This window comes from Piliocolobus tephrosceles, chromosome 2 (assembly GCF_002776525.5).
Source record: "Piliocolobus tephrosceles isolate RC106 chromosome 2, ASM277652v3, whole genome shotgun sequence".
Lineage (NCBI taxonomy): Eukaryota > Metazoa > Chordata > Mammalia > Primates > Cercopithecidae > Piliocolobus > Piliocolobus tephrosceles.
Window position 1 is genome coordinate 42,941,425 of NC_045435.1, and position 22,329 is coordinate 42,963,753.

Consider the following 22,329-nt stretch of genomic DNA (forward strand, 5'->3'; position numbering starts at 1 on the left):
GGGCCAGGCTGGAGTTTGGATGGTGGCTTCTTAGCCTGGTGCCTCCTGTTGAATATAAAAAGTAGGGCCCATAATTGCATTAAGACGTGTATAATTATCCCAGAGGAGGGGAGAGCCCAGCCCCTGGTAATTGCAGGCCTGCTTTGAACTGATAAACGGTGAGTGATTCATGTTTTCTTTGGAGTTCACATGTGCTCAGCTCCCAGCCCCGGCCCCACTGCCACTGTGAGGAGCCTGCTCCTGGGTCTTCCTTGAGTTCTGGGGTGGGGGTGGGAGTGGGGACTCCTCCCTGCTGTTCAGGAGCTGTCTGGCAAAGGCAGCTGGTAGTCTGCTAGGAGCACCCTGCAGTTCCTGCTCTGGGATTCCAGCCAAAACTCTTTGCTTCTGAGAGCCTCGGTTTCCCCACCTGAGCAGTGGGTGTGTGCTGCGCACACACTGGGCAGTGGGTGTGGGGGGAGTGAAGCAGGAGTGGGGAAGCATGAGGGCTGCCGCGCCCAGGCCTGGCTGGCCCTCCGCATGCCCTTCATTCATTCGCTCACTCGTGGGGATTTATGGAGTCTTCCTGGGCCCCTGGTTTGGCTTGAGGATGCAGTGGCAACCACCCGGAGCCAGGCCCTGCTCTCACAGGGCAGCCGTTCTGGAGAATGGGAGCAATAAGTAACAGAGACCCTTAACGAGTCCTGTGCTGCAGATGAGAACCGGGTAACTGAGCAGGGTGGGGAGTGGAGACAGTGGTCCCAGAGGCCTGGGGGAGGGGCAGGCAGCCCCACATTGCATGTGGGCACCAGGCACAGAGGCTGATGGGACTGTGCCCAGCTCCCCAGTAGACTTGGAGAAGACATCCATCTTCAGGCCTCAGCTTCCCCATCTGTAAAATGGGGCCAGACGAAGGGTGTCTGGGATGGTGTGTGCAAACTGGCTGGCTGAGGCTTGAACTCAGGACTCAGGACTCTCAGCCTTGCTGTGGCTGGCTCCAGCCAGGAGTGGATGAGAGGCCCCAGCACATCAGGCACATCCAGGGCAGCAGGCCCTACTGGCACCAAGGGAGTGGCACTGCTGACTATGTGGACAGGTTTACCCTTTCCTCTTTCATCCATGAGAGAAGAGCTTTCATCCCTCTTTTGCAAATGGGGAAACTGAGGCTAGGAAAAGGGAGTGTCCCCATCAGAGTCATCTGCCTAGAGAATAACAAGATCTAGATTTAGCCCACTGCCTGGCTGCCAGTTTGCTAGGCACGGGGTGGTGAGACTTTTCCAGAGGCAGTGGAGGCCAGGCAGGATATGGGGACTCCCACCAGGATCTGGGCAGTGCTGACCTCGTGTGCAGGTCAGAAGAGTGGCCTTAGCCTCTGCACAGGGACATGGCTGTAGGTGGTTGTGGGTGGAGGGAGCTGAGTACCCTGGCAATCCAGGAAGGAGGGGTGGGCATTTTGTGGAGTTTGGGGTGGAATCAATGAACCTTGGTAGTGATCGTGACCAGGAAGTGAGGGCCCGATGTGGAGCAAGGCGGGAGGGGGCCACACAGGTCTGGTGGGTATGGGGTGCTGAGGCTGGGAAGGGGTCACTGTGGAGGGGTAAAGTGCAGGGAGCACCTGCTGGCCTTCCCTGTGGAGGAATTCCTCTTTCCTTGGAGTTGGGTGTGAGGCTGGGGGCAGGAATGACAGCCTGGAGAGAGTGCTGAGTCAGGGCTGGGTGGGCAAGGGGGCCTGGGAAGGGGCCGTGTGGCAGGGCACCGGTCAGCTGGGCTGGGGATGTGGGTGAGCCACATTGCCTGGCTTCTGCACTGCAGTTCTCAAGCTTCATCCCACATGGGGTTTGGGGTCCCATGGAGAGCAGCCCAGGCTGCCACCTGTCCGCAGTGAGAACTGCTGCCTGTGTGGCCTGGGCCTCCATGTCCTCCATGGTGCCTGTGCTGTGGGCTGTCCGGGCATGTTCAGGGGAGAGGCAGGACTGTGGAGGCGGGAGTGAGCACTAAAGCCCATCTGTGTCAAGCTTCTGTAGGGGATGGTGGTGGAGTATGTCCCCACCAGCCTCAGGCAGGGAGCTGGTGCCCACCCTGGGAGTACAGAGCTGTGGGGAGGGTCCTACTCCCCAGGGTATAGGGAGGCTCTGGGTAAGGGATGCTCTCCAGGTCGGTGTCAGCTGGGGTTCCAGTCCAGACCTCAGGCCCTTGTCACCTGCTTTCCTGTTCCTGGCCTTCGCCAGTGATGGCAGGGCACAGGTGCCGACGGAGTGACCTCTTGCCAGGTGTCCTGGGGATGCCTGGTGCACCCCACAGCTTATAGGGCTTCAGGCCAGGGAGTTGCCCGATTTGCCCCTTGCTCCTCCTGGTGGGTCAGGTCCTGCCTCCTGGAGGTGGAGTGGGCACGCCCAGCACAGGAAGGGCTCACACTGGGGGATCATGATATGGGATGGGCCATGCCTGCATTCACAGGCCCTCTCCTGCCCCTTACCCAGGGCTGAAGCTTCCGGCACCATGATGCTCACCCCAGCAGGACCAGAGTTCCGAGGCCCAAGGCCCCAGCCTGCCATGCCGCTGCCACCGCGGAGCCCGCAGGTGCTCCTGCTACTGCTGCTGCTGTCACTGCTGCCGCTGCCGGGCATGTGGGCTGAGGCAGGCTCGCCCAGGGCAGGCGGGGGTTCGCAGCCCCCCTTCCGCACATTCTCGGCCAGTGACTGGGGCCTCACTCACCTGGTGGTGCACGAGCAGACAGGCGAGGTGTATGTGGGCGCAGTGAACCGCATCTATAAGCTGTCGGGGAACCTGACGCTGCTGCGGGCCCATGTCACGGGCCCCGTGGAGGACAACGAAAAGTGCTACCCGCCGCCCAGCGTGCAGTCCTGCCCCCATGGCCTAGGCAGCACGGACAATGTCAACAAGCTGCTGCTGCTGGACTATGCCGCTAACCGCCTGCTGGCCTGTGGCAGCGCCTCCCAGGGCATCTGCCAGTTCCTGCGGCTGGACGATCTCTTCAAGCTGGGTGAGCCACACCACCGTAAGGAGCACTACCTGTCCAGCGTGCGGGAGGCGGGCAGCATGGCAGGCGTGCTTATTGCTGGGCCGCCGGGCCAGGGCCAGGCCAAGCTCTTCGTGGGCACGCCCATCGATGGCAAGTCCGAGTACTTCCCCACGCTGTCCAGCCGTCGGCTCATGGCCAATGAGGAGGACGCCGACATGTTTGGCTTCGTGTACCAGGATGAGTTTGTGTCATCACAGCTCAAGATCCCGTCCGACACGCTGTCCAAGTTCCCGGCCTTTGACATCTACTATGTGTACAGCTTTCGCAGCGAGCAGTTTGTCTACTACCTCACGCTGCAGCTGGACACACAACTGACCTCACCCGATGCTGCCGGCGAACACTTCTTCACCTCCAAGATTGTGCGTCTCTGTGTGGACGACCCCAAGTTCTACTCGTATGTCGAGTTCCCCATTGGCTGCGAGCAGGCAGGTGTGGAGTACCGCCTGGTGCAGGATGCCTACCTGAGCCGGCCCGGCCGTGCCCTTGCCCGCCAGCTGGGCCTGGCCGAGGACGAGGATGTGCTCTTCACTGTGTTCGCCCAGGGCCAGAAGAACCGTGTGAAGCCGCCCAAGGAGTCAGCATTGTGCCTGTTCACACTCAGAGCCATCAAGGAGAAGATTAAGGAGCGCATCCAGTCCTGCTACCGAGGCGAGGGCAAGCTCTCTCTGCCATGGCTGCTCAACAAGGAGCTGGGCTGCATCAACTCGGTGAGTATGGCAGGGGCGCCCCTCCTCCTGCGGCCCCATTCCCTCCAGGGATGACAGCGTCGGTGTCAGATGCATGCTCAGTGGTGCCTGCTTCGTGCTCGGCCTGGCTTTTGGCTTGGCCGTCCCAAAGGCTCAGCTAAGTGGGGCTGCCCTTTTCCATCCCCCAGAGAGTGGGTTTGGACCCAGGGTGCTAGCCCCAAAGGCTGCTTCCAGCCATGACACTCTCTGGTGCCTCAGAAGATGGGATGACGAGGCCCCGCTGGCATAGTCCACAGCCCCCAGTCAGCTAGGGGCCAGCCACATGCCTGGTCCTGTGCCTGGTGCTTGCCTGCTCTATCTTGTCCCCATCCTACAAATGATCCTACAAGATCAGAGAGGTGGGGTAACTTGCCCTGGGTCACACAGCAAGTGAGAGGCTGGAGCCAGAGCCTATCAGGTGAGCCCAGACACCATTTCCATGGAGCATTTGCGTCCCCCACATGGCCCTGGTGGCACCTACCCGCTGGGCCTCTGCCTTTGCCCAGCAGTGGGAGCTGATGGTGCTCTGGTGCAGGCCATAGTCCATACCTTGCAGAGAAAGTGACCCTGACTCCAGGAAGCCACAGCCCCCCAGCACCTGTCCCAAAGGCACAGCTGGGGCTGGGCCTCTATGCTGCTGCCTTTCAAGGAGCGTCTTGTTCACATCCTGGGCAGGCTCAGAGGGCATGGGCCTTGCTTAGGGTGGAAAGTGAAGGGGCTGGGACTCGGCCCAGACCTGGGACCCCCGAGGCCAGGTGCAGGGGAAGGCCTGGCCCTCTCTAGCTGTAGTCTCCCATGTCTGACCTGAGGGTGATGCTGGTTTTGTCCTCAGGGCAGAGTGGGACTGCAAGGGCCCCTCAGCCCTTTTGTCTCATGCTCACTGCCTGTGTGAGGCAGGGCCCATGTGTGCTTAGCAGATGCAGTTGTCTACCCTCCCCTTGACTTTTCAAGGAACATGTTTTCTCTGCACCATACAGATGAAGACACTGAGGCTTGGAGGGGCAGTGCCTGGGTGAAGCCCCACCACACTTTGTGCCCTGCCCCAAGGCTGGGGTCTGCTCTTTCCTCCCTGGGGACAGTTCCTACTGCCCCCTCCCACCTGTTCATTCCGTGTGGCCTAGCCCTGACCCAGCCTCCCCTGCTCCTTCCTCCTGAGCAGCCTGGCCTCTGCCAACGAACCCGCTGCAGATGAGGACCATCTGCCCCATTTCTTCCCACAACCCTTCCCTGCCTGCCCTGCCCTCTCCTTAGGCCTGGTGGTGGAGCAGCACCCCCTCCACGCTGGCCCCCAGCTGCTCAGGAACCTCAAGCTATTGATTGCTTTCTCATGCTCTTAGCTGGGAGCCCGCCCTTTGCCTTTCAGGTGTGACCTGCTTCCTCCTGTCTTAAACCCTCTCTGTCTGCACATCTCCTCTGGGGGCTACCCCCAACCTCTCTAGAAAGACAGCTGCACTCCCAGCCCTGCCCAGGGAGGCCCAGTCCTCCAGGAGAAGGCACCCAGGGAGTGGCTCTCACCCTGCCCCTTCCCACAGCCCCTGCAGATCGACGATGACTTCTGCGGGCAGGACTTCAACCAGCCCCTGGGGGGCACAGTCACCATTGAGGGGACGCCCCTGTTCGTGGACAAGGATGATGGCCTGACCGCCGTGGCTGCCTATGACTACCAGGGCCGCACTGTGGTATTTGCCGGCACGCGAAGTGGCCGCATCCGCAAGGTCAGGCCTGGGTCGGGTGGGGAGAGGAGGGGGCTTGGAATGCAGTCCCTGCCTGGGGCAGGAGCAAAGGCTTGAGGCTGTCCCAGGTGGCGGGCCCAGTGCTGCTCTATGCTGTGGGAGGCTAGATCTGACATATGGGGGGCAGGGGGATTGTTGTCCTACACTGGGCCCAGTGACCTTGAAGGGCTCCATTCCCCTCTGTGCCTCTACCCATAACTGGCCCCAGGCCTGCTAATCTAGGATACTTCGAGACCATGCAGGAGCCTGTGCAGGGGCCCAGGGATGCTGAGGCTGGGGCCGGCTCTCCAAGGGCACTTGCTGACCTCCTGGGGAGGCTACTGTGTGTGGGTGGTAACGGCAGGCCTGCACAGCCCCCTCCCCTCTGGGCCCTGCTCCCCAGCCAGGAGATCCAGTGTCTGCTGCCTCAGCACTCTGCTGGGCCGGAGGCCTTGGCCCTGCCTCTCCCCATCCCCTCTACTGGGCCAAGGGCAGGGCAAGGGTAGTGCCCCCACCTGTCTTTGGCTGGTGCTTGAGGAGCTCCAGCACGCAGCCCTGGGCCGGCCCCAAGGTGGCAGGGTGAGGGCTGGGTGCTGCAGGGATATCTGTCTGGTCTTCAGGGTTCTCCTTTCCTTCTCCAGAACAGTGGGCTGGACAGAGGCAGTGCAGAGCTTCCTGGAGGGCATGGGTGGAGGGGAGCTGCCTGGGCTGGGGTGGCCACCAGGCTAGCCTGGTGTGGAGGAAGCTCGCAGAGAGACTGAAGGTTGGGGATACCTGGGCACCCCAGAAGCCCAGTGGGCAGTGGTGGGCCCTGGGGGTGCATAACAGGTACCAGAGGCTGGTGCCAATGCAGATGTGGGCCTGCGAGTGGGGCTGGGCTGGGGGCTGGCCAGCGCTTGCAACTCTCAGCCCCGTGCCCAGTGTTGGGAAGGGGGCCTCCCATCTCTGCCATGGTAGTTGCCCTGGGAATGGTGGGGAGTCCTGCCCCTCCCTGGCTCTGTGATCTCTGGGAGGGGATCCCCTGCAGCCTCAACTTCCCTTCTGAGAAATGAGCCAGATGTTCAGGCTCTGGGCTGGGGTGGGGGTTGCTGGTGGTCTTGGGGCCAATGGGGGCCCAGCTGCTGACTATAGGCCCCCCAGGGTGGGGGTGCCCTGGGGTCCTGTTGGTTCTGCTCACATTGGCTATGAGGCTGAGGCTGATGAGGGAAATCCTGTGACCCCTGAGTCGGGTCCTCTGCTGTGACCTCCCTCTTGGTCCCCATGTAGGGTGCTGCCCTGTGGCTGTGGTATGAGGTCCCCCCCACCGTCCTCCCAGCCTGCACTCCCTCTCCTCACACTGGGAGGCACACAGGGCTCTCGAGTGCATGGGGTGGGTGTTGGGGTGGGTTTTGCCAGGCAGAGGGCCGTGCCTGTGTGGAAGCCCAGTGCAGCAGCTTAGAGACATTTCATGGGGCGCCCCAGAGCCTGTTATCCAGCCAATGAACAGGTTCCTCTAGCCCTGCCCTGTTCCTACTGCCCAGCACTCACTCTTTTGTGCCCCCGGGGCAATGTTTAGATCGAAGCTTTGCTGGGGGAGCAGCAGGACGCACAGCTGTTCCTCTGGGTGCCAGTTGGCCCGTTTCCCTGCCTCCTCACCCCAGTCCCACAGAGGGAAACTGAGGTACGGAGCATGGAACTGTGGAGTTGGGCTTGGGCCCATCTATGGGAAGAGGCTGCTTCTGGGATGAGATTCTACCAACTCTTCCCCTCCCTCCTGCCCCCACTCCTTCTCCCAATTTTCCCCTTCCTACCCCGAGTCCCAAGGAGGGCCATTCTCAGGGAGGCAGGCAGGGGTGGAGTCTGTCCTCTGCTCCCTGGACCAGGCGCCTGCTTGAGCCTGGCTTTGTGGGCAGCTGCTGGAAGATGCAGCTGGGAAGATGGAGGCTGCATCCTCAGGGCCTGACATAGCTAGTTCCTGCCTGGTGACCCTGGCCGGGCCCCCACCCCTCAGAGCCCCAAGTTCTCAGAGGCTCTAGGTGCTCATACCTGCCTCCCAGCGCCCATCCTGGGTACTGCCTCCCTCCACCACCAAGTAAGTCTGGGCTGGGTGCCGTGGGCCACATGCGAGTGGATGGCACCCTTTGGAAGCATCTGGGGTCAGCTGTGCCCAGGGGTTCCTGGCCTGGCAGAATCTGTAATCAGGGACTTGGGCCTGAAGTTTGTTCAGAGGCCCCCCAGGAAAGGCACACCTCTGCTTTGTCCCCCGGGATGCAGACACGGTCATGTCAGTGAAGAACCTGTCACCTGTACTCGTTCACCCAAATCCACCTGCTCTCAAACTGTCCAGCAGCTGGGCACGTCCCATGCAGGGTTTTTGAACTTCAATGTCATGCAAATGGCTGCATGTCAGCGTGGGTCCCAGCCCTCTCCCGCCCACTGTGTTGCCCTGAGCAAGCCATCCAGCCTCTCTGAGCCTTGGTGTCTCCTCATACCATGCGGACCTGGCATGCTTGTGTGGCCTGGGGTGTGTGATGAGTGCTGACCGTGCGCCAGCAACCCGCAGAGGCCTCATAGCAGCCTGTCATCTGTTTTACAGGTGGGGAAACTGGGTGCTCAAGGCAGGTGCTCAGGGCTGCTGGCTCTTTCCTCCCTTTCTGTGGTTCCTTGGAGGAGGCTGGGCAGAGTTCTCTGCTAGCCTCGAGAGCTAGGCCCCTTCCTCTGTGACCCCCTCTCTGAGGAGCCCCTCGCCACCCACTCCCACCTGTGCTACAGTCCAAGACCCTCGCTGTCTGGCCAGCTCCTGCCCTCGGACCTGGCTGGGAGCGCTGCTGCATGGGTGCATTTCAGGGTGGGTGCCTGTTCCATCCGCTCTGCCTCCCTAGTTACCATGGGGCCTTCAAAGCCTAACTTCCCACCACAGGCCACATGAGCAGAGGGTGCCCTGGGTTTGGAGCGAGGGGCCAGGAAGAGGGGATCTACCCTCACTTGTTCTGGGGCCTGGGTTCGAGTCCCACTCTGCTTGCCTTGGCTCTGTTATGTCCTGCAGACTCCACCGCGAGGCCTCTGGCCTTGCTCCACTGTGAAGGACGCTTGCTGCCTGCTGGCCACACAGGCTTCTTCTTGACCTGGCCTGGGGACAGCAGAACTTCACTTCTCCTTGTCTCTCCTTGTCATCCTGACCCAGCCTGTGTGTGGGGCTGGCTGTGGTCCAGGGTCCAGAGCCAGGGTAAGGAGGGCCATGCTGAGCCCCGCCCCCAGGCTGCCCTGCCTCTCTCTTGCTCTCAGGGCCTTGGGAGGGGCCGGACCCCCGGGGCTCCCTCCTGCCTGTTCACGTAGGGCTCCTCTTTCCCTGAGGCAGCTGGCCTGGCTGTGCTCTCAGAGCTCAGGGCCCCGCCTCCTGCCCTCTCCACTTGGTCTGCTGGAGCTGGGCCCTGGGGACCCCCAGCCCACGCCTGACCCAGGGGCAGGCCTGCCAGGCTGACCACTCCCCCATCTTTCCCAGGCCGGTCCTTTCCGGACTTTAAAAAGTGTCTGGGGAGCTCCAGAGACTTGGCTGGCCCCAGGCCAGCCCCTGCCAAACTGTTGTGTAAAATTGTAGCCAATTAATTTAAGACCTGCCAACTTAGGCTATAAGGCCAACTGGGGGTGCCCCTGTACCCCTCCTTTCACCAGAGCCCTGCCTGGCACCTGCCCCACCCCCACAGAGGCAGCGTCTCCCCCTGGGATGCCTCTCTCAGCGAACTTCCTGGGCCCTGCTCCCAGCTCCTCCTGTGGCCTCTGGGGACCCCAGGCTGTGTCAGGAGCTCCCAGGAGCAGCCCCTGGTTCGGGTCCTGTAGCATCAGCCCAAGTACCCCCATGGGAGGGGAGAGCACAGGCCCCGGCCTCCTGCAGAGCAGGTGCCATCCTCCTACAGAGGGAAGCTGGGGAGAGCCTTGCCCTGTGGGCCGGCTGAGGGGCACCCGAGGCCAACCCTGCTCTGGTCGTGCTGCTGCTGCGGGGCAAAAGGAGCCAGCCTCTGTCTGAGTCCCAGCCTGCCCATTCTGGAAATGTAGGCCCGACTGCCCAGGCACCCGCTTTTTCAAGAGATTCTGGAAATCTGTGTTTTGTGTGAGATCTCTTGATTATTAAATGTTGGCAACAAATCCACATTTTAAGAGAGTATAACAGGACCAACTCAAGCATCCCTTTGGGCCACCAGGACCTGCACTGTGGCCCTAAATAGCTCAGGGAAGCCACCCACCTGGGTTATGGGGCATGGCCCTGGTGAAGCCCCATCCTCTGGGGCCTTGGTTTCTTTCCCTGGGTGTTGGATACGTCTGGGCATACACCAGGGAGGCTTGGGGCTCCAAGTTCCTTCTGGAGCTGGCCCCTGATGAGCCATCACAGCATCTCCCTGTGGCGGTCCCTGCACGGAGGCTGCAGCTGCAGTCCCCTGTGTGCGTCCTGGCCTGGCTGGCCCCTGTCCCTGTGCTCATGGGTCCTCAGGACTCATGCTGCGACACCTCCTGCAGCTTGCCTGGTCCACACCACTCTTCAGCACTCCTGGGGGTTCCCAGCGGCGGGACCTGCAGCAGCTGGGTCTCTGAAGTACTTAGGAGGCCTGTGGCATTAGTTGCCATCCATGAGCTTTGGGAATGGTGGCCTGCAGGGCCTGGAGCTGGAGTGAAGTCTCTGGAGCCCTGCACAGCATTGGAGGTGTCCTCTGCCCGGCCATCTTCCCCTCTGCAGATAGCTTAGCACCTGCTGTGTGCCTAGGCTACCTGGGGACAAGGAACACCTGCCCCCTAGGCCCCGCTGCTCTAGAAGCTTTCAGCATGTTTTAGAGGCCTCTCTACACTCCCCTCATACCCCCTGGACCCCAGGCAGGATTTTGGAATTTATAAGTTCTGGAAGTTGAGTGGCATCTCACAGCCCACGCAAGTGCAAGGCAGTTGGTGGCAGGTGCCCACTGTGGGGCTGGCAGCTTGAGCCTCATCAGGTCTGCAGTGAGCTTCCCTGTCAGGGTCTGTGCCAGGGATGTGGTAGGAGACCGTCCTGAAAGAGCTGGAGCCAGGGGGACAAGAAGTGTGCTGGCCACAGGCAGCCCTGACCCAAGGGAGGTGCAGGACAGGACTGAGCCCCCAGCCCCGCCACAGGGAGGCTGCTGTCCCCCACCATTGAGTTTCACCTTGTGTGTTGTTGAGTGAGGGACAAGGGGAGTTGATTTCAGTGACTTGCCCTTGAAGCCTGCAGTCATTCCCAGGTACAGCCTGTGCTGCACTGTTGGCATTCTTGGGGGATGTGCCCCTCGTGCCTGCAGCATGTAGCCTACTCCCGAACCTGCAGGAGGGTCCCGTGCCCTGCATGGTCAGCCTGTAACAGACACCACATGGAAGTGACACACGTGGAAGCATGCATTGCGGGTGTGTCACGGGAGAGCATAAGCACCCACCATCCCCAGCAGCCCCTCCTGGTCCTTCCCTTCCCAGGGTGACCGCCCTGGCCGGCTTCGTCAATGCCGTGTGCTGCTATGTGGGCTCTGGGGTTGAGTCATCATCTTTTGTTTGGCAAGACTCTTCCTTACCTGTGGGCAGCTGTGGTGCATGCCATGTCCTCATGTTGCGTGTTTAAGCACACATGCCTGTGCATCCTGCCCACGCTGGATGGCCGTGGTGGTGTCAGTCCTTGCAGGCCTGTTGTAAGCACGACTGTGTGTGGATTCCCGTGGCAGAAGGATGGATTTCTGTTGGGTTTCAGCCTGGAAGCCAGGCTGTGGAGCCTCTGTTGTTGTTCTGCCTTAACTCTCTGAGACTGTCTCTGCTGCTGCTGAAGGACTTGGTGGGGGCCTGTGGCAGTGCCCGGCAGCATGCGGGGTTGATGGGCACGAAGCACGTGCTCTGGGGCGGGCCACGGGGTCCGTCTTTGCTGTGCCCCTGCCAGTGGTCTTGGTGGGATGGGGCAGAGCCAGCTGCCTGTCGTGGCTGCTCTCTGTGGAGCCTGAGTGTGTGCTGCCACTGTCCGCCCACCCTGGGCCAGCAGTCCCAGTCCCCTTCGGGGGGCCATGCACGGTAACCTGTCGACATCTGTGCTTCCTGGTGAGCGTGTGCCACCCCCTTTCTGCCTCTCCTGGATGTGGTTGGCCACTGTGGGCCGAACCATGAGGATGTAGGGAGCGACAACCTCCTGCTCGCCCTGTGGGCATAATGAGTGCCGTCCCATAGCTGGTGGTGCGTGAGGGTGCATAAGCATCCCTTCTGCTTCCCAGCGCCTGGCAGGGCCACCCATGGGGCATGCACGGAGGGCCCTGGCCAATCAGGCCTAAGCCCGGGCACGGGTCCCTCAACACCGTTGATAAGATGGAGGCAGCAGTGGCTTCCCCATGCCCCGTCTTGTGTGTGCTCGGGCTCATGACCAGCCTGGCAGGGGCGGCCTCGTGAGTATCCGCACTGGGCAGTCACCTTCCCCTACAGGCACATGGGGCCTGTGGTCCCAACCACAGCAGAGACCATGGTGTAGGAAGCCCTGCTGGCGCGCAGCGGGTATAGAGGCTGGAACAACCCAGGGGGTGGGGTGGTCTGCTGGAAGGGTGTTCTGGGGACAAGGAACAGGAGGGCCAAAGCTCAGAGGTGCCCCCGTGGGTGCTGGGAACCGCACTGTGCCTTCTGGGGTTTCAGGGGCTGCCTTGGGCACACTGTGCTTGTGTGGTGAGTCACTTCACCAGAGAAGGTGGCAGGACCAGCTGGATGTGGGGGTAGGTGCTGATGTGGGTCTTTGAGGGCCCAGGACCATGGGGTGGCACTAGGGTCAGAGCTGAAAGTGGCATTGAGGTCACAGGATAGAGGAGACAGGGCACCAGGCTTCTGGTGGGTTTAGAGAAGACACTGGGGCAGGTGGTCCCTGCTGCCTGCGTCCCCACAGGACCCGTGCTGGTGACAATCTGGCTGTGGTGGGGACTCTGATCAGGCCCCAGGTTAGCCTGGAGCCCAGGCAGTGGTATGTGACCGAGGTGGTGCAGTCTATGGTGGTTCATGGTGGCCCCACTAGGTGTGGCCTCACCAGCTGGGGCTAGGTTCCCCAGGCAGCTGTGCACATCTGCCCTGCAGCAGGGCCAAGCAGACATGCCCTTTGGAACCATGAGCTCCTGAATTCTCACACAACTCTGTGAGGTGGATGTTGGCAGATGAGACCAGGGGTTGGGGAGGTCCACTCCTTGCTGAGGGGTTGCTGCTGGGGCAGGCTGGAGCCTAAGGCAGCCCTGACTGTCCTCCACCTGCCAGGACTCTGACCTCAGTCTCTGCTCTCCCCTGTGTGCTGGGGGTTGGGGGTGGAAGAGATGGGATTCCTAGGACACCCTCTCTCCCAACAGGTGTGTCTAGCCTGATTCCAGCCCTCGGGCTTCCTGCGAATCTTGTTTTAATTACCCAGTTACTGCCAAGAGGAAATCACTAATTGCTTTTCCAGTATCCAGTTCCTCCTGGCCTTTCTGAGAGTGGTGGGGACCCAGGAAGGAGGCCTAGAACCTGTCCACAGCCGGAAGAGGGGGCAGTCCTGTGAGGGGTGAGGAGGGTCCGGGAGTGGGTTCACTGGGGCCTATCTCAGCTGTGCAGTTCTGGCTGGGAAGGGGAGGGGCAGGTGGGCTCTGCGCCCTGTGGGGGTCCTGAGAAGTGAGGGCAGCAGAGGCTCCTGCCCCTTGAGCAGCCCTTCCTGGGACCCCTCAGGCTGGGGACGGGTTTGGCAGCTGCCTCTGCAGAAAGGCTGAGAGGCGTGTGAAGTCTCCACGCATGGGCACCTCCCTAGCTGCTGTCCCTGGTCTTTGCCTGTTCCCACCTCATCCTGTCCTTCTCCCAGCCCTGGGGCCAGGAGGCAGCTCCACAGGTGCATCCCCGCCTCACAGGCAGGGGAAGGGCCAGGCCCCTGGCTGCCATCATGGGGCACGCAGAGCCAGGCAACTCCCCTTGCCAGGTCAGGGCCAAGCCGGGCAGCCCCCTGCCTCCTGGCGGCTGGGGCGCGTGCCGGCCCTGGCACTTAGCCTGTGTGGCCCAGACATCCTCCCGGCACCCCCGCCTGCCCTCAGCCCGGAAAATGGGCCCTTTGTTGGCTCTGGGCGGGACGGACAGCTGACCTGGCCGGGCCCTCAGCTGCCCGCCTGCAGCAGTTGGCCAGGGCTGTGGTGGTGATAGGAGTGGGTACAGCCAGCAGGGCCAGCCTGGGGCCTGCAGTGAGCCCTGCCTGCTGTGTCCTACGGGCAAAGGGGTGGACCTACTCCCTGGCCTGTCTGTGGGGAGGGTCAGGTGAGCCCTGTGGCAGTGGGACGTGCTCAGTCCAGGAGTGAGGGCCATGCCTGGCCTGGCCTGGACACGGAGAGGCCTCGGGACCCGGCCCTTTGGGACTGCACTTTGGTCTCAGCTCAGAGCCCAGGGTCGACTCACCCATGTGCATGTAGGACAGGGACCCAGGGTTAGACGGTCCAGGCAGAAGTAGGTGGGGGCATCCCGTGTCCCCCCAGCTAGGGGTGGGTGGGGGCCTGGTGCAGCCAAGGGCCATATCCAGGGAGGCTGCTAGCTCTGCTGAAGCCCCTTGGGTAAAGGGGAGAGTCCTCTCAAGCATGGGGCAGCATGCATGGGCAGCGCCAGCTCCTGGTTTGTGCTGGGAGGTGGGAGGGTGGGCTGTTGGGGCCAGTCGTGGAAGGTTCTGTTGATCTTTGGGGAAAGATTTGCAGAGCAAGGAGGTGACAGCTGGGGGAGGATTCCAGGGCATGCCTGTGGCCCGGCCCCACGCCCGGGACACGTCAAGCCTCTCATTTGCCCTGCCAGCTGCCCAGCTGCTGTGGGAGGGGCTTCTGGGCCCAGCCACCTCAAGGATGGGCTGCCTCCAGGCGGGTGGCCCGCGAGTGGACAGCTGTGGCCAGGGTGTGGGCGTCGGCACGTGGACTCCTGGCCGGCATGTGCCCCGCTGTCCTGCCAGCCGCTCTGGCCTCAGGCCCACCTGCCGTCTGTGCCCCTGTGCTCCGGTTCTCCTGGAATGCCCTCCTGCCGGGTGCTGGCTTCTGCTTCCCACTTTGCGAGCAGCCTTTGTGCTCCTCCCAGGTGCAGTTGCGAGTCCAGGGCCCAGGGTTCCTCTGGCAGGTGCTGTGTGAGTCTCAGTTTACCTCCTGTCTGTGTGGTTTGATAAAGCTGGCTTGGCTACACAGGCCCTTCACCCTGAACACTGGCTAGAACACGAGACACATGTCCTGGGGACCATTGTCCTAGCTGGATGTCCTGCAGAACATGTGTGGGTCCACAGGGGCCCTGCTGAGTCTGGACTGTGGCGCCTCAGTGAACAGTGTGGGGCCTGTGCCTGTATCGCGTCCATCCTTTGGCCTGGTGTGCTGTGCCGTAGTAGCTCCTCAATGCTCCACTCACACTGGCCATGCCGTGGCCTCTCCTGGAGCTCTGTCTCTCTGGGCCCAGCCTGTGTGTGTGAAGGGGTGAGGGTGGCCCAGTGCAGGGCAGGTGGGTGGACAGATGGGTACATGGCGGATGGACAGCTGGACGCGTGTGCTCCCGGCTGCAGCTGTCAGAGCCACCTGTCCGGATGGCATGCTGCTGGGCGGAGCAGAGCATTCTGGAGCCTGGGGCCCAGCCCATGGCTCCTATGGCTTCTTCCCTTCCTGGGACCCCTCCTTGCACCCCTCACCTACCGTTTCTTGCCTTGGAGCTGGTGTGCCTCCTGGACCTGCCCTTCCCTGACCCATTTCTTCACCCCTTGGTGTGACATCTGTGCCCCCAACCCTGAGTGGGTGGATGCCTGGCAGGCCGGGCCAGGGTCAGGCTCTGGCATCATGTGGCCCTGGCTCTTCGGGAGGCGGGTCATGTCCTTGTTGAGACACCTCTCAAGTACTCCCTGCATGCTGGGCCAGGGTCCATCAGCTTAGGCTGAAGAGGCCCTACTGCCAGGGCCAAGAGGAACCAGGGGCCATATCCCCTGGTGCTGGTAGGGGAGGGGGAGCTGGGGCTGGGCTTCACAGTGGGAAACCACTGGGGATATCCACAGGGCTGTGGGGATGGAGGAAATGAGAGGAATCGCAGTGCCTAACCGGGGTCTTCTGAGTTGGAGCAGCAAGTCTGTGTACTGTGTACAGCAAGTCTGTGTACGCCTGCCCCAGCTTCCACCCAGTCTGTGTCCTGCCCTCCTTGCCTTCCTGCCCCCACTCCCTGGTGGCTGTCTTAAGCCACTGGCCCAGGTGTGTGGTTGGCTGCTCAGGTGTGGTGATTGCTGTGAGCCTGGCCACCCTGGGTCCCCCTGCTCCTGCCTGGCACACCTGGTCTGGTCCTCATGTAATGCTCAGAACAACTCTGTCTGAGAGAGGCAGAGAGAGGTTTGGACCCAGGCAGTGTGGCCCAGAGGCTGGTCCTGGCCGGCATTCGCCTGGGTCTGAGTACCTACCATCTGGCCACTGACCCAGAGCAAGGCAGGGGGTTTGTGGTGCTGGCATCCTAAGCGTCCATCGGGCAGGCCTTAGGCCAGTGGTCATTTTGAACAAGGACTCCCACTCCTCTTGTGGTTGCAGGGCAGGCAGGTGCGGGTGCACTGGGTGCGGGTGTGGGTGCCGTCCAGGCCCCACCGGCAGGGGTGCTGGGCGGCTGTGGCCTGGTTGCCCCTAGGCCACCCGCTGTCCCTGCTTCTCTCCTCCCAGAGGCCATGGGCCATGGCCCTGCAGCCAGTACAGCTAGGCCCATCCTGGCCGCCTCCTCCCCTGCCCAGCTCTGGGCTCCACTCTTCCGGGTCTGGTTTGACTTAAGCCTGCTTGGTGGCGAGGCAGCTGAGCGGATGTAGGGGGTGGCCGGCGGCGCTCAGGAATGCAGCCCTCCCCCTCTCCCAGCCGACAGCTTCTTTGGCCCAGAAACACAGCGCCCCACCCTGGCTGGCCACCCTCAGCCCAGGCCTGATGGATCGGGCTCCAACCAGGGGCTTTCGCTGGGCCCTGCCTCCCCCGACCTGCCCTGCCCTATCACTGTGAGGACACAGAGGAGGGGTACGGAGTCTGGGCCCAGGCTCCTACCCTGAAGTGGAAGTGGAGAGGTGGAGCGGGAGCAGGAGCGGGTCAGGCTAGGAGAAGCAGGCCACAGCCCGCAGCCTGAGAGCCCGCCCTGGACTCAGAGCTGGGCAGACACGCCCCAAGAGTCCCATCTCTGGAAAGCCCCCTGGGTCTCTCTGTTAATTAAATACATTTGTTTGGTAAAAGCAACTAAAAATACTTGCAGCATCGCAAGCTGTGGAGGAGAAGAGCTGGCTAATTAACGCCTGGTTTGTTTGGGATCTGGAATACATTTCCATGCCAATGAGACGCCCATCCTCCTCCACTGCCTTGCTGGGATGCCCCCACCCCTAGGACACCCCATCCTGGAGTCTCCTGGTCCACTGCCCTAGACTTTCTGCGAACCCTGGCCTCTGCTCCCCACGACCAACATCCCTCCTTCAAAAGCCCAGCCTGGCCCCAGGGATGGCTAGGCACCCTTGGGACTCCTGTAGCCTTCACTCTGGGTGTGGCCGTGCTGCTCCATGGTGGGTGCTGGGCTGTGGTTGTCTCCAGGCCCCAATACCCCCTGGCCTCTCTTGACTGATAAAGGGGCTGAGTCCTAGACTGGCCTGTTGGGGTCTGAGTTTGCCCTGCACTGGGGCTGGAGCTGGGGATGTGGAGAGTGAGTATGGCTGGCGCTGGTACTCTGCTCATGCGTGTCTGGGCAGCTCGGGGAAGGGCTTTAGACTCTTGACCCTCGATGGGGGGTGGGGTTGGGTCAGGGAGTTATCAGCATAGCCCCAGTTAGGACCCCTTGCTGCTGCAGATCCTGGTGGACCTCTCGAACCCCAGTGGCCGGCCCGCCCTGGCCTATGAGAGCGTGGTGGCCCAGGAGGGCAGCCCCATCCTGCGAGACCTCGTCCTCAGCCCCAACCACCAGTACCTCTACGCCATGACTGAGAAGCAGGTGGGTGCTGCACCAGTCAGACGGTGTGGCTGAAGGTGGGGGCCCTTTTACCAGGAACCCCAGTCACAGAGCAGTAGAGGTGGGGCCACATCACAAGTTGGGCATCTGTGGCTCCTGGTGAAAATGGTTTCAAGCTGGTCTGTGCTCTGCCTCCCTGTAGATTTGTGGGCTCGACTGGGTCTACAGGGGAACTGGTCTGGTCACCAGGGGCCCTACAGCCTCATTGCTGCCTCCATGTGTTCCTGGGCTGGGTTTGGAATTCCCACCCCTCCCCTGTTGACTTCCTGACCACAGAAACAGATGTGTGAAAGCGATTTCAGAGGCAGGTGTCACTGGAGAGTTTAGGGTGTGTGCTGGGCCCCTGAGTCCTCAGGCCTAGGGCTGGGTCTCTGTCCAGTGGGTCTGCCCATGGGGGCTGTGGCTGGCCTGGTCTACCCAGCCTGATACCTGGCCCAGTTCTGTAAGGCCATGGACTTGAGTCCCTGGCCTGGCCTGCCTGGAGTCCACCCCTGCCCTTTGACCCAACCTAGTAACCTCGTGGCAGCTGGAGGGTGGGCAGATGGGGCAGGTGGGGCCAGGTTGGGCACACCAGCTGAGGCCAGGCCTCCCTCCACTTGCGGCTGGCTCGTTTTTCCTCTGCCCCTCCTGGGCACAGTGGGGTTCTGCCTTCCTGGGGACCTCAGGGACGTGTCTCCGTGGGCACTGGGATGCTGGGCTGAGCCAACGAGTCAGAGTGAGCTGAGGCCCAGCCTGCCCCTCTGAGTGTTGTCTGGACTTGCATTGGAGCTTGGGATTGGGACCTGCCAAGCCCGTTGATCCCTGGGGAAGCTCAGAGCTGGGATGGAGTCCAGACAGATGGAGAGGAACTCTGGTTGAAGCTGCAGGTGCTTCTTTGATTGGTTTATCCCATATGGACTGTTCTTTCTGGCTGCTGCCCCCTGGGTTTCCAGGGCACAGGCCTGACCTGTGCGACCTGGCTTGGCCAGGACAGGGTTGCCAGATCTGCCTTTGAATAGACTGAGAAGTGCAGGGCCTCCCCGGGCCTAAGGAGAGCAGAGTAGGGAGTCAGAGGTGAGGATGGCTGGGACCCCTGGGGTGGGACTGGAGGGGCCTGACACCTCCCCCACCCCAGGTGACGCGGGTGCCTGTGGAGAGCTGTGTGCAGTACACGTCCTGTGAGCTGTGTCTGGGGTCACGGGACCCCCACTGTGGCTGGTGTGTCCTGCACAGCATGTGAGTCTGGGCAGGTGGGCAGGGGCAGTTGGGGAGGGCCATGGTGGTCTCACAGTGAGGAGGGGGAGCCTGGTGCATGGCAAGCCACCCTGAGTTCTCTGCCCAGGTCCTGCCTGGCATGCAAGCCCTGTAAGTCTCCCCACCCGCCCAGCCTCAACCCCTCTGCCTGCAGCTGCTCGAGGCGGGACGCCTGTGAGCGAGCAGACGAGCCCCAGCGCTTTGCCGCGGACTTGCTGCAGTGCGTGCAGCTGACTGTGCAGCCTCGTAATGTGTCTGTCACCATGTCCCAGGTCCCAGTAAGTGTGGCACCCCAGGTGGTAAGCGGTGGGGGACAGCCATGGGGACCCTGCTCACCACGCCTCCTCCTGTCTGCCCAGCTCGTGCTGCAGGCCTGGAATGTGCCTGACCTCTCAGCTGGTGTCAACTGCTCCTTCGAGGACTTCACAGAATCTGAGAGCGTCCTGGAGGACGGCCGGATCCACTGCCGCTCGCCCTCCGCCCGGGAGGTGGCGCCCATCACGCGGGGCCAGGGTGAGTGGCCCCAACACAGTGGTGCCTGCTGCCTGGCCAGGTCCAGGGCTGCAATCCAGTTGCTGCCTGTTTAGCGCCTCCCTTGTTCAGTTCCAAGGGCATGTTGGTGACACTCTGACAGCTGATATGGTGGGGGGGTCTCATCACCTGCTGGTCTGGGAGTAGAGAAAACCCTCCAGGCGTGCAGCCAGAGCGAGAGCCTTCCTGCCAGGGAGGTGGACAGCGGATACATCCTTCTTAGGATTTATCTTATGGGCTCACCATATATTTACGGTAGGAATAGACGTAGACACATGAGCATACTTCACCTCCGCTACCATAATTATTGCTGTCCCTACTGGCGTTAAGGTCTTTAGGTGTCCCATGGTGACCTAGAGGGTGGAAGAGCAGGGCAGGGTAGGTGGGATGAAGGGACCACATGGCAGATACCTGAGGTCTTGCAGGGGGCCGCAGGCTGGAGGTGGGAGCGGGTGAGGGGTGGGCCATGTGTGGCGCAGGTTTGGTGGTGGACAGTGTCATGGGGACTTGGGGTGCAGGACCCCTCTGGCTGCCACAGCCCATTGGACAGTCGCTCTGCAGGCTCTTCCCCAGGAGCAGGCAGCCTGGGGGCCTGGGGAGAGTCTCGCAGTTCTGAACCCCTCACGCTACTGAGCAGGAGGCAAGCAGGGCAGATCCCAGGCCCTGGTCACCTGGGGGCTGAGGGGGCTGGACGCGTGTTTGACGTGACTGATGGTGGCAGCTAGGAGGGTCTCTGGGCAAGTCGTTCCCCTGTCTGGACTAGACTTGTGCGGGGGTCCTGGGCAAAGTGGTCCTGGTGACTCAGCCGTGCTGCTCCTGCAGGAGACCAGCGGGTGGTGAAACTCTACCTGAAGTCCAAGGAGACAGGGAAGAAGTTCGCGTCTGTGGACTTTGTCTTCTACAACTGCAGCGTCCACCAGTCGTGAGTGTCCCTGGGCCCCTCCGCCCACCTGGACCTGGGCTACTTGCCGCACCCCCGTCCCTGTGGTCCCACTGTGCTTGCTGTCTGCAGACCTGCCCTCATGTGGCCAGGCAGCAGATGGTGATTCTGTGCCTGGGGCTCCCAAGGCCGGGTCCGGGAGGGAGGAGAGGTCACTGTGAGAGCAGCTTGCAGGTAGAGGAGCCAGCCAGGGCAAGGCCATGAGTGCAGAGGGTTCCTGAGGCTGGGGCAGGTGCACTAGGGGGCAGCAGTCAGAGTGGGCGGCAGTGCCTGCCACACAGGGATCTTGTAGGGCCCCAGCTGGCTGTGTATGGCTACAAGGGCACATTGTGCATTGTTGCCACCGTGGTATGGACAGTGGTCCATGGGCACTGGCGTGGAGGGGAGGCACTCAGGAAGGAGCTGAGGGCTGGTTTGGGGGCCTGGGCAGGGGCCCAGACACGGCCCCTGGGTGCCTGCTGCTTCTGGTTGTGGGAGGCTACTGTTGGATGATGTAGCATCCAGGTCCCTTCTGGTTGGTGCTGGCCCCTGTGCAGTCCCCCGGCTTGGGTAGGGAGCATGTCTGGGAGGCAGCTGCTATGCCTGCTGCCCATTTTGGCTGTGAGTACCCCCAGCCTCAGAGGAAGGATGGGAGGAGTTGGGGGCCTCCCATGAGTCCCACTGTGAGCCCAGAGGAGAGTCCTCACTCCTTCCCTGACCCAGAAGACCCAGGCTGAGGCAGTAGGGTTTGGCCTCAGAGACAGGAGGTACCTGGCTTTTCGGGTATGTCTTTGTTTGTTGACTGACTCACAGATGGACTCTGTCACAGCTCTTTGTGGAGCAACTGCTGTGAGCCAGGCAGGCTTTTTATTTCCAGGATGCAGCATCTCCTGTCCCAGGTGGGGTGGGGGATCTCTGGGGCAGAGGCCTGGAGGGGGCCAGGGGCTGCAGGAGAAGCAGGGTGGTTGGGGGAGCTGGCGGGCCAGGAGATCCTGGAGAGGAGATGGAGGTGGTATGTTCCTGGAGGCTGTTGAGATGGCAAGGTGCCAGCCCTGTGCAAGGCTGAGTTGTGGGCAGAGCACCTACAGTGGCCAGCCTGGCAGACCCTGGGGTGTATCAGAGGAAAACAGACAAGCTCCTGCCCTGGCGATCCTCCTTTCTGCAGGGAGGTGATGTGCATGACCCTGTCCAGCTCTGTGGCAGCACATGCTGCTTCAGTTTAAATCTAACTTTGGTAAAAGGAGTCAAGACTTGAAATGAAGTTCCTTAGTTGCACTAACACATTTCTGGTGCGAGTATCCGTGCCTGGCTGGCAGTCAGGTGATGATCAAGGCTCTGGAGGAAAAAGCGGCAAAGAGGAGAGGGAGCTTGGGGTCAGGAGGGTGGGCAGGCAAGACCAGCTGTCGGGGAGGTGTGAGGAGGCAGAGGGGCAGCCACACTCAGGTTTGGGGGAAGAACTTTACAGGCCAGGGGCAGTCACTGCCAAGGCCCTGAGGTGGCACTATGAATACCAGCAGGGGCGGCACGGTGTCCTTCTGATCGTGGGTGACCCCACATGGTTGCGGGTCCCCAGGCTTCAGCACCCACCCTCTCCCTGCAGCTGCCTGTCCTGTGTCAACGGCTCCTTTCCGTGCCACTGGTGCAAATACCGCCATGTGTGCACACACAACGTGGCTGACTGCGCCTTCCTGGAGGGCCGTGTCAACATGTCTGAGGTAAGGCCGGGCAAGGGTGAGGCTCAGGTTTTCAGAGGTGGAGCAGAATTGGGTTGAGACATCCCATCTGGATGTCACCTGAGGCCTGGCCCAGGGAGCGCCTGTGGGTGTCTGGGATGTCAGCGTGTGGTGCATGCACCACCAGCCTGGGTCAGTAAGGTGACCCTGGATGCCAGCTGGGAGGCCTGTGGGATCACTGTCTTGGCCTGAAGCCAGGCCTGTGGTATTTGTTGGTGACCCCTGGGTGTCCTTTGTGACACTCAGGGAGGGGGAGAAGCCTCAGATGAGTTCTGCCCCTGGGCCTCTGTGTGGGGGCTGCAGACACAGGCTCCTGGGTGCAACGGGGGGCACTGTCAGGCTGCAGAGCGGGTGTGCGCAGAGCCTGGGGTGCGGGTGCCTGGCTGGGCAGGCACAGAGGCCTCCGTGTCAGGCAGGGGAGCTTGCTGGCCTAATGTGCCTGAAGGCTGGTGAGTTCTGGAGTCACCAGGCGCTGAGTAGTAATTGCTAGTAATTAGGTAGTAATTATTCC

General features: G+C 61.8%; 1 protein-coding gene across 1 annotated transcript in view; it reads left to right on the forward strand.

Annotated features, from left to right (window-relative positions):
- Positions 1 to 2,487: 2,487 nt before the first annotated feature.
- The window catches only part of PLXNA1 (plexin A1), a 49,716-nt gene continuing 29,874 nt past the window's right edge, over positions 2,488 to 22,329 (forward strand). Inside the window, exons 1-8 of the mRNA XM_023215422.2 lie at positions 2,488 to 3,726; positions 5,277 to 5,459; positions 17,244 to 17,384; positions 18,517 to 18,617; positions 18,790 to 18,913; positions 18,995 to 19,148; positions 19,989 to 20,088; positions 21,686 to 21,800. Of these exons, the coding sequence (XP_023071190.1) occupies positions 2,530 to 3,726; positions 5,277 to 5,459; positions 17,244 to 17,384; positions 18,517 to 18,617; positions 18,790 to 18,913; positions 18,995 to 19,148; positions 19,989 to 20,088; positions 21,686 to 21,800 (2,115 nt within the window). The 5' untranslated portion in view covers positions 2,488 to 2,529. The remainder of the gene's footprint in view (positions 3,727 to 5,276; positions 5,460 to 17,243; positions 17,385 to 18,516; positions 18,618 to 18,789; positions 18,914 to 18,994; positions 19,149 to 19,988; positions 20,089 to 21,685; positions 21,801 to 22,329) is intronic.